General features: G+C 37.2%; 1 protein-coding gene across 2 annotated transcripts in view; it reads left to right on the top strand.

Moving 5' to 3' along the window:
• The first annotated feature begins 5,010 nt into the window (after positions 1-5,010).
• The window catches only part of khdrbs3 (KH domain containing, RNA binding, signal transduction associated 3), a 157,910-nt gene continuing 151,268 nt past the window's right edge, over positions 5,011-11,652 (top strand). For both annotated transcript variants that reach the window (XM_081612273.1, XM_008421354.3), the window contains exon 1: positions 5,011-5,500. In XM_081612273.1, coding sequence (XP_081468399.1) covers positions 5,410-5,500 — 91 coding nt within the window. In that variant the 5' untranslated portion in view covers positions 5,011-5,409. The remainder of the gene's footprint in view (positions 5,501-11,652) is intronic.

The raw sequence follows: 11,652 nt of genomic DNA, 5'->3' as shown, positions 1-11,652 counted from the left end.
GTTGTTAGGCACAGACATTTTAAAAAATATATATATTTGAAATATCTTGTTTAAAATTTTTTAAAAAAGAAGAAGGGATTAAAAAAAATTATTTTAATCCTAATTTTTACCATCTTGTGCGTTGTGCTGTCATGATTGCTAGGCAACAGGACATACGCCGAGGTAAGGAAGACAATAAATAAGAAGGCTGGACTGTCCAATTTCATATGTGTGTCAATGATGAAAGACCTGAGTGGACCGAGATTACTGACATTATTGCTAACATAATATTACTTGATATTTGCATTTTATGGTTTGTATCTCATTAAATCAATGACATGCACAGTACTGTGTGTAACGCATTTAGTGTGTGAATGCACACAGTGAAGAAAATGCATACGATTGTGTAAGGTTACTGGTCGTTGGCGTGGTTACTGATCGTTGGCGTGGTTACTGATCGTTGGCGTGGTTACTGATCACAATCCTGGTGTTGAGTTTCCAATTGAGAACATTTGTGAACTGAGCTTCCTGATAAACCGCCCAAATGTGGCGAATGATACACGGGTGAGTCTGCACATGTCTTGTTAAAGAGGATATATACAATAAAAAAAGTCTTTTTTTAATTTATTTTTTATTTGTACCACTGTTCCCTTTTTAAAGCTTGAACAGCATGCCTGATTTTTATCAACAAAGGCCACTTCTAAGGCATATTTACCAAGAAGGCACCTCTAATAATTTCTGATTAAATATTAATCTGCTGTTTGGGTCTGTCAGTGGTTACCAGAGGTCATAGTCAAGTCGGCACCTTGTGTATCTATTTCGGTTGTAATTATGTACAAGGAAATGGAGAAAATAGCTTCTATTTGCACTAAAACAATAAATGCCTGGTGAGTCAAAGTGTTTCTGTTGCTCGTCACAGACTTATATTCTCACTGCTATGTTTCTTGGCAGTGTTCCTTCAGATGCCCTGTGCTATCTGGAGAACATCTCTAGAATTTTACGTTAAATAAGTTATAACAATACAAACTATCAAAGTATTTTTTGAGTTTTTAAAGAATGAAACCCTTTAAATTTGTTCGTAAAGAACCGTGTCACTATTGTACTTTTTTGTCGCAAAAATCAGTTAGTTTAATTTGATATTTGACAACTATCTTGCCAGATTAGCACATTTTAAAACTGATAAATGATTTCTTTACAGTTAATAATGAAAAAAAAAAGAAAACATGTACAACATCATACAGCTCTTGCCCTCTGACTGATTAAATCAGCCCGTCGGCCTCCCGGAGCCTGCTTCTGGATGCTCTCCCGATTAAATTAAATATTGCACTTTATTTGATTTACCCTCTAAAGTACTACATAAAATATAATATCATTCCGCATTATTACCTAATGTTTCCCAGTGGGGCTGAGATTCAAAATGTATTTTAACTGGGTTTATTAGTTTAGCTGAAATTGTGCTCTCATGGTGCACAACAGCAGGAGAGAGCCTCCATATTGTAATCTGCTGTTGATGGCTTTATGAGGTCTTGCAAGGGAATGTTTTCAAACTTAGTTTTCTTTATTTAGAAAAAAAAACACCTCTGTCTACTGAATTGTCTTTGGAACTGTCCTTAATTGTGGATGTTGACATTTTAGACCATTTATAGCCATCTATTTACCATAGAGGTCTTTCAAGCTTTGTTTGACGGATTCTGGGCTACAAATCTGAAATATTCCAGATTTAAAATATTTAATATTTTAAATCTGAAATATACAATTTTTCAGATTTAAATAGGGAAATGCACTGAAATTTGTATATTTTGAAGTTTCACTAATAATATCTGTCCTTATGGATCAGTGATGCTAATTAGCTTCATACCTAGCTTATTGTGAATACAGCCAAAGAAGTATATGAATACCACAAATGTTGGTTTTTAATACATATATTCCTAAAGATACAATAGGAAGTACTTTGATAGCAACTAGTGGTCGAAGTGTGAACTACATGTGGTTCATTGAAACATCACCACCAAACATAACGCCGCATTGATTTTGGCTGATAAACACAGTACAAAATCTTAACCTCGAGCTAGATTCTGTAATAAAAAAAGACATATTTAGGCTTAATAGTTTAATCTACAACTGATATGTCATAATAGACAATATGTGACCAAAATTACAAGTTAATTCTAATTTTGGGTTTGAAGGTTTTTAGCAACGACAGGCAACTAAGGAATGAAAAGAGTAGCACTAATATTAATAGGTATGATGTGACATTTAGATAGCGTAGTAAATTATGTGCATACATTTTGATTGTGCGAAGTTAAATCAAAGAATTACTTAAGATCATGAAAAAATCACATAAATGATAATGAATACTTAAGTAGACGTCTAGAATACACAATTGTGTTGAAGTAACTACAGAAGTAGATGAAGAAATTCAATTTGTAACACTGACTTCATATTTTAAAAAGGGAGCTAGGAGTTCATGGGACTGTGCACAAAGTGAAAGGAATTTAGCATTATTAAGCTGCATTTAAAATGCTGTATTTCAAAGTTTTGTTTGAGCAATAGCACCATCAATGAAGTAATCAATATACTGTAGATTGAAAAGGCTCTCTCATATCTTAAGTGCCTAGTGGGTTTAATTAGCATTACAGCTAAATTTACACTAATGACAGGTGTAATGTCCAGGATTGAGCTACAACATAGAAAAAAAGACCGATTGAAAGGGGGGATGGATAAAAAAATATACAGGTCCTTCTCAAAAAATTAGCATATTGTGGAAAATAATGAATAAAGTTCATTATTTTCCATAATGTAATGATAAAAATTAAACTGTCGTATATTTTAGATTCATTGCACACCAAGTGAAATATTTCAGGTCTTTTATTGTTTTAATACTGATGATTTTGGCATACAGCTCATGAAAACCCAAAATCCCTGTCTCAAAAAATTAGCATATTTCATCCGACCAATATAAGAAATATGTTTTAATACCAAAAAAGTCAACCTTCAAATAATTATGTTCAGTTATGCTCTCAATACTTGGTCAGGAATCTTTTTGCAGCCTTCAATGCGGCATGGAGGCAATCAGCCTGTGGCTCTACTGAGGTGTTATGGAGGCCCAGGATGCTTCGATAGCCTTAAGCTCATCCAGAGTGTTGGGTCTTGCGTCTCTCAACTTTCTCTTCACAATATCTCACAGATTCTCTATGGGGTTCAGGTCAGGAGAGTTGGCAGGCCAACAGTAACACCATGGTCAGTAAACCATTTACCAGTGGTTTTGGCACTGTGAGCAGGTACCAGGTCGTGTTGAAAAATAAAATCTTCATCTCCATAAAGCTTTTCAGCAGATAGAAGCATGAAGTGCTCCAAAACCTCCTGATAGCTGCTGCATTGACCTGCCCTTGATAAAACACAGTGGACCAACACCAGCAGCTGACATGGCTCCCCAGACCATCACTGACTGTGGGTACTTGACACTGGACTTCTGGCATTTTGGCATTCCCTTCTCCCCAGTCTTCCTCCAGACTCTGGCACCTTGATTTCCGAATCAAGGACCACTGAGCAACAGTCCAGTGCTGCTTCTCTGTAGCCCAGGTCAGGCGCTTCTGCCGCTGTTTCTGGTTCAAAAGTGGCTTGACCTTTGACCTGGGGAATGCAGCACCTGTAGCCTATTTCCTTCACACGCTGTGCACGGTGGCTCTGGATGTTTCTACTCCAGACTCAGTCCACTGCTTCCGCAGGTCCCCCAAGGTCTGGAATCGGCCCTTCTCCACAATCTTCCTCAGGGTCCAGTCAGGGTCTGGTCATTGTGCAGCGTTTTCTGAACCCTTTTTCTTTCCCACAGAGGTGCCTTGATACAGCACTCTGGGAACAGCCTATTCGTTCAGAAATGTCTTTCTGTGTCTTACCCTCTTGCTTGAGGGTGTCAATGATGGCCTTCTGGACAGCAGTCAGGTCAGCAGTCTTACCCATGATTGTGGTTTTGAGTAATGAACCAGGCTGGGAGTTTTTAAAAGCCTCAGGAATCTTTTGCAGGTGTTTAGAGTTACTTTGTTGATTCAGATGATGAGGTTAACTGCTTGTTCAGAGAACCTTTTCATGATATGCTAATTTTTTGAGACAGGGATTTTGGGTTTTCATGAGCTGTATGCCAAAATCATCAGTATTAAAACAATAAAAGACCTGAAATATTTCAGTTGGTGTGCAATGAATCTAAAATATATGACAGTTTAATTTTTATTATTACATTATGGAAAATAATTAACTTTATCACAATATGCTAATTTTTTTAGAAGGACCTGATATCAATCTATATATAAATATTCACCATTTTGAAAATATTAATACCTCTAACCATGAGATATTTCATCACCTGTACACAATAAGATACAAAAGTAATGTGATACAGTAAGTACAATCTGAAATAATCTCAGCAAATAATATAGCGTAGCTGTTTAAATATAGCTACATTATTTGCTAATTGGTTGTTGTTTAGTGCAACAATCCCAAGCATTGAGCCAAACCTACAATGGAGCAGTTATATGAGCAAAATTTGTGGTCTCTGGATAGCAGAATCTGTGTTCTCTAGATTCAGGCCGCATTTGAGTTTTAAAGAGACAATCACAGCAAAATGTGGTTCGGTTATGTTTCTCAGTGGTGCTGATTACAGATGCACAAGACACCACAAAAATTCTTAAAAGGAAAATAATATTTGTTTAAACAAAAAAAAATGTATCGTTTTCCTATTTTATGTTTTCACATTAAACCCCCCAAAAATATTTTGAGGATTGTGGTTGTTATAGCAAAAATGCTCAAAAAGTTAAAGGGTATGAATAATTTCGTAAGGCACTTTATATGATAAGGTAAGCAAACAGGCAACGTAAAGAAAAGAGACTCGAGCTTCCTTGACCAGCATTGACCCCTTCCGAGACTTTCTGGCTGGGCTTGTTGAGTGACTGATAATAAGATGCTAATGCCTCCGAACAGCACCGCGGACAGCTCCCGGCGTGGCTCCGCCCCTTTTCCACAGGCTGCGTGTTGCCGCCTCCGCCTCACTTCAGCTGCGGACACAACACAGGCAGCTTCAAAGAGCTCGTGGACCTACAGAGGCGAGGAGCGCTGTGATGTTGTGTCACTGGGCTGTGGCGTCTGAGCAACACTTTGATGGAGTAACACCCGCTGCTGCCGGTTAAAACTGATCATTTTTGGGTTTGGAAGAGAACGAGAGCGCGTGCCGCACGCGGAGACTGAAAAAAAAAGAAAGAAAGAAAATGCTCTTCTAGCGCGAGCGCTGACGGGTTCGCTTCACATAAATTCAACTTTGGAGCCATTATTTGTTTCCCTTCCTTCTTGTTTCTGCTTTGGAGCCTGGAGCAACTTTTGTTTCCGTCGTGTTTTAACCTGCTGTCCGTTTGACTCGGAGCGTGAAGAGCCGTGGACGAGATGGAGAGCGAGAAGTACTTACCGGAGCTTCAGGCGGAGAAGGACTCGTTGGACCCCTCTTTTCAGCACTCCCTGCGGCTGCTGGAGCAAGGTAAGGGACCAAGGGGGTTAGCAGCTTATCGGGGGGAAAACCGTCTGTGCTGTTATCACAGGGTTCATTTTTAACGCTCTTTAAGGGGCCAAATCGTTGTGTTTAAAAATAATATAAAATAAAATATTAATAAAAATAAAAAAATCCATACGTAGAGGTATTCCAAGAATGTTCTGCTTGGTCTCCCTTACACAGCTCGGTAATTAAGCGTCGTGGCTAAAGGTGAAAAAGCTGAAGAAATTACTACACAAAGATTTGAATTACTACTTTAGTAGCCTTTATAGAGGTTGTTGTTTATTCTAATGATGAAAGTTAAACAATGTGACACAAATTGAACGTGTTTTTTCGGTCTATTTAGTTTTTTCCAGGGGTTCCTAGTTTGGAGGAGTACAAGGAATATGATATGTTTTGTTTCCATAAAAAGACCATGGCTGAATACTTGTATTTTGAGATGCTATCTAAAAGTTTCTTCCACTCACTAAAAATGACTGTTTTTAGTCTTGAAAAGTACTTTAATATAATATATATATATATAAAGTATATAGTGCCACGTTTTTCTCCATGCTGTCTTGGAAGATGTTGGAAAAAAAATCCTCTTATTTAAAGCTATGTGTTTTTCCCTTTTTATCTGAAGTCAGACAGGACATTCATGCATTTATGAGAGAAGCAGCAGCTGTAGTTATGTTCACAGATACTCTATTCAATCCACATTCCCGGCCCCTCTGATTCTGAGCTGTTGAAAATTTGCAATCATTTCTTGACAAAAGGCCCTCGTGGAACCCCTCGCATTGCAGTGGGCTGTTACATCACCTAAGTGGATCCTCAAGTACCACTCGTGGGCTTTATCGAGACTAGCAGGCCGCTGGTGGCTCTGGGAGCGACAGAAGAAGGAGTTGTAGTCTGTCAGCAGTCTTGTTGCACTGTAATTAAGTCTCTGAAATCCCCCCCCTACACGCCTCCTGTCGCCGTTATTATTCTGACAGCTGTGTCTCCTCCAGTTCTCACACATGGAGACCTCTGGGGGTCCATAAAAGGGTTCCCCGGGAAAGTCGGGCGTAATTTGAATTTAATGTTGTTTAGTTTCTGGAGTCACAAACAGAATGACTTATCGCCACGTTCCCTTGCCTGATCCTTCAGACCCGAGCCATATGGATGTTCGCCTGGCATCTGTAGCCGATGATCTCTCTTATGATCTTGTTCATTATTGCGATTAATTGATGAGCTGTCGTGTGAAATGTCAGAGAGCTGCCAAAGAGAAAGCCCCGTTCGCTTTGTCGAAGGAGTACAGAGAACATTGTGAAGTAAAGCAATAAAAGAAGTGCATCACACTGTTCAGAGATGAAGCAGCATTATTCAGTTCACATGTGATAAACCTTTTAGTCAAAACCTCTTGGAAGTTCAGTTGTACACCACAAAAACACAAAATCTTATCAAAAAATCTGTTTTTGTTGAGTTTCTACTGCAAATATCTTTGACAAAACTAACGTACAAGTAACTTTTCAGTAAGATATAGGAGCTTGTTCTAAGTCAATAATTCTTCCATAGTGATGAAAAAGTACTAGTTAAACTGGTAGATTTTCTTTTGCTTGTAACATGGGAAAAATGTCTTGCTGTAAGTGTAACAAATAATTTTTTTAATATAGATTCAGGAATTATTGACTTACAATAAGCTTCTATTTCTTGCTTGTAAGTCAGTTTTGTGTTATTTCAAATGTAAGGAGACATTTGCACTAGTAACTAGACAAAAATACTTTAAAAGACTTTGTGTTTTGCAGTGTAGATCCTCGAAACTGACTCATGGAGACTTCTTGGGTGTCCATACCATTATCTAGATGTTAAAATGCTAAATGTTTGTATATTTTACACATACAATGCTTATCAATTTTTTTTCTAAATGTAGGTGTGTGAAAAGAATAATCACTAAAAATAAAGAAATAAAAATAGCACTGTTCTCCAGTACGTGACTGCGAATATAAAAACATCATCATAACTTCAGTCATTAGTTTGATCCATTTTTGGTATCGCAGAATAAACTTTTTACATCTTTTTGCGCAGAAAATGCTTCCAGATTGGGAAAAGGTTATTTTAAAAAACTGTCTAATACAAAATGATCACATAAAAATAGCAAAACTGTGATAAATTGTAGTGATTGACTATTTATAACTTGATGTAACCTTTTATTATAAATTTTTTAAAAAGTATCACTGTTGCTACTATAATAATATCACATAACGCTCTTCACTATTGGTTGACAATTTCACCCATATCAAATGTTTTATTCTTTTCACATTGATACAAAGACACACACAATGAGTGAGGTAACACACATGGATACTTTGAGGGTCATTCTGTTTATTATCTGTTCCTGCTGTACTCACTCCATTTATACATATTTGCAAAGAGCAATTCTGAAGTTCCAAGTGATGAGGTTTAATTCAAAGTGAGTCAGAAATCCAGCAGGTTGTTTTAAACAACACTGTAGTTTAAATAAATAAATAAATAAATAATGTAAAAGTGATGAAAGATTTAAACAGCACTTCACAAACAGCAGCTAAATACAGATATAGTTCTAAACTAAAGGCGCCTGTTGTGTTGAATGTATTGTAGCAAATCTTCAGCTCACTGCAAAAACACAAAGCTTATCAAGTTTTTTTGGTTTAGTTCCTATTGCAGATATCTTGGTGAACTTGGAACAAGACAAAAATAACTTATTTGTAACTTTCCAGCAAGACACAGGAGCTTGACTTTAGTCAATAATTCCTTATATATTGATGAAAAAGTTCAAGCTCCATTGGCAGATTATTTCACTTATATCATTGGAAAAGTGTCTTATTATAAGTGACATAATCTACTGAAACTAGTACTTTTTCCATTAATATTAAGGAATTGTTCTCAACAAGCTCCTGTATCTTGATGAAAAGTTACTGTAAGTTAGTTTTGTCTCATTTCAAGTGTCAGATATTTGTGCAAGAAACTAGACCAAAAATACCTGGTAAGATTTTGTTTTTTCACAATGCCGCCTTGCAGCTTGTTGTCAACGATGGTTCCAAAGCTGCAGGATCTTGAAAAGGAAGTTATTGTTTTTGTTTTCTTCTTTTTTTTTTTCAAAGAGAAAATAGGATAATTTCTTTACTTCGCCCAGTTAACTAACACTGTGTAGAAACAGGTAGAGGAGTGGGGAGTACCGCTGTGGCACGGCCAGTGAAAACTGTTGTTCACGTTCTCTGACATCAAAATAAGCAGGATTCAAACGGCAGCTGCAGAGTTTTTATTTCTTTTTATAAATTTAATTTAAAATAGATATATATTGGATACAAATATCCAGTCACAGCATCTGTGTAATTTAATAACAACGATTAAAAAAGAAACCTTGATTAAAAATTTTGAATAAACATGAATGCTTACTCTTAGTGAAAACATTAAATAATTCCAATCGATAAAATTGTATTTTTATTTTTTGGTGGATATATTTCTAATAAACTTGCTTCAATATTTTTTAAAGTCTACTGTCCGTCTGGGGATGTGCAGCTAAGGCTGTAAATGTTATAGTGCTTGGTATTATCTATACTAAACAAGTGTTCCCATTCAAATAAGCAACAAACAATCAGAATGTCTATTAAACATCAGTGAAAAGTTTTATTTAACACATAAATCAGAGAAAAATGTAGTTTATAGAGAACTTTTCACATCTTACAAAGGTTTGCATCAACCAGCTGTATTGCACTATAATTAGGTTTTGAAACGGGGACATTTCATTAGAAATTAACTGTACAATCTATTGTTTATCATATTTTGTGGCGTTTGTTGCTGTACACAGTCAAAGTCCTATGAAAACAATTACTTTTTCTAAAATAACATGTGCCCATTAGGACATATGCTGCTTCACTACAACAGTTACATAGAGTAGTTGCAGAACTGGAGCAGGAGAGTGCTGGTGTCCTGTGTTTTACATGTTTCTCTGCTTGGAGGACGACAGGACGACATGAACAGATCATTATTAAACTCCTATAGAACTCATAACAAACTGAGGAGAAAGTCAAATACTTGATAGGTGTGTGAACTCTGCATTTACTGGAACCAACAGAGGAAAAATTGCTCACAGGATGACTCATTCTTATAATGAACATTTTTTCCATGATAATAAAAAAGATAATCAGCCAGGAATACATATAAAAGTGTATAGAAATACAGATAAATTGAAAAAATCTGAAAAGCATTACATGAAGCTGCTCCAGATTTCAAAGGAATGTCTCTCTTCTCTGTTTGGGTGCATGCTGCAATAACGCCTCTAATGACTGTGTGTGTATAAGTTGCAGATGGGAGTCTTGTTCCAAATGACAAACTATGGGTAATGCATCTTTCAGTAGCTGATTAATTTAGAGTAAAAGTAGATTGATTTCACCCAGAAAACTACATCAAATCACATCGGTATTTGTTATTCAAATCTGGGTTTTAATATGTATGTTTTTGCTAAAAGCTCAAATTATCCTCTGACAGAAACGGTGTTGAAAAAACAGTATCCAACAACTGCTGACAAGCCTCCAGAACAAGAAAAAAAAAAGATCAAATACCAGGGAGCAAGTCTGATCCAGAACAAGTGAAGAAAAGAAAAGGAGAGAAGTCATTGCCTTTTTAAATTTAAAATGTTATCCGTGACACATGTTCTTCACGTTTCCCTTTCAATAAAGTTGTTGTTCCCACTGGAGGTTTGGGTAGGGGGGGGATGTTCAGGGCAAACACTTCAGTTGGACGCGGCGTCGAAATTAATCCATGACATTTCCTAAAGTAAGCAGAAGTCAGAAATTTGGCCAAAAAACTGTAAATACCGTTATCGCTCTCTTACACAGCAGATGGAACACGATGCGGCTTAATAGAGCTTCTTCTCCTGCCATCTCGCTGATGAGTTCTGGCCTTGATTATGCAATTGGCTGGGGATGCAAGAAACAGGAGGGGTAGGAGGGGACGGTGGCCCGGTTACTCTGCTAACTTGTGTGCAAATAAGCAAAAGTGAGATTACCCCAGGACTGGAGTCCTGGGGTAATTTTTTTTCTTCCATTCAAGAAAAAAAAAAAAAAAAAAAGAAGAGGAGGATTGAGAAAAGTGAAGCAGGGCATTGTGTTGGGAGCTCGGGGACGAAGCATGCTGCTTTGATAAGTTCGGTGCCGTTCTGAGATCCCCTCTCCCACTTGCGGCGTATCTCTGCTCTGTGACAAGCCTCATAGAGTCGGCAGCAGGCACATGGAGCTGGAGGAAAAAAATCTTAAACTGAAAGAAGAGAGAGCAAAAAAAAAGAAAAAAAAACCTCCGCAGCATACTAATGAAGAGCTTTCAGGTATGAAAAAAAAACAGTGCAGCATAAGGTGCATTAAATTAATTCCTTCCTCCATGCAGGCCTGTAAATAACATTTATATCCCCCGTGTCAACCACTGATGTTCATTTATGACCAAAAAAAAGCTTTTCTCCACTAATCTTGCTGTTGTTGGAGGAAATAAATAAAAACAGGACCTGACCCGCTGCATGCCTTCTTCCCCTAACTGCTAAATAAGGTTGCTGTAGTTTTTTTTTTCGCACTAACTCAAAATAAAGTAAATGCGGCGAGGCACGCTTTCCGATTGTGACAATAAGACCCGCGAGATGTAATGTGGCTAAAAGAACGTCCATTTGCTGACTTTGTGAAATAAGTGCCTGAAGCCGTGTCTGTGCAGAGAGCGTGGCATGCTGTGTTTCAGCAGAGCAGCATCTCTGCATATGTGTGTATGTGTGTGGGGAGGCATTCAGGCAGCTGTAGGTCACCTGCATTCATCTCAGTTGCATGCCTACAATCAGTGTCTAAAGCAGAAAAGATTACATTAGATCAACAACAGTAAGCGCTCAGTTCTGCTAAGAATATATACTGACTGTCATTTGGAGCTGAAACAATCGGATTAAAAGTGATTAATCGACCTAGTAATCGATTAATCGTTAACTTGAGTATATAGACTTAAAACATGCCATTGACACACAGTCAGAGCAGTAATGTAGCTGAGACTACAAAAATATATACACTTTGCATTTAAGATAACCTTAAATTCAGTTCGTCATTTGGGATGAAATGATTAATCAGATTAATTGGTTATTGTCAACTAATTTAGCAATCAATTAATCATTGATT

This window comes from Poecilia reticulata, chromosome 11 (genome assembly GCF_904066995.2).
Source record: "Poecilia reticulata chromosome 11, P_reticulata-male-v2, whole genome shotgun sequence".
Taxonomy (NCBI): Eukaryota; Metazoa; Chordata; class Actinopteri; order Cyprinodontiformes; family Poeciliidae; genus Poecilia; species Poecilia reticulata.
This window is presented reverse-complemented; position numbering and strand designations above follow the sequence as displayed.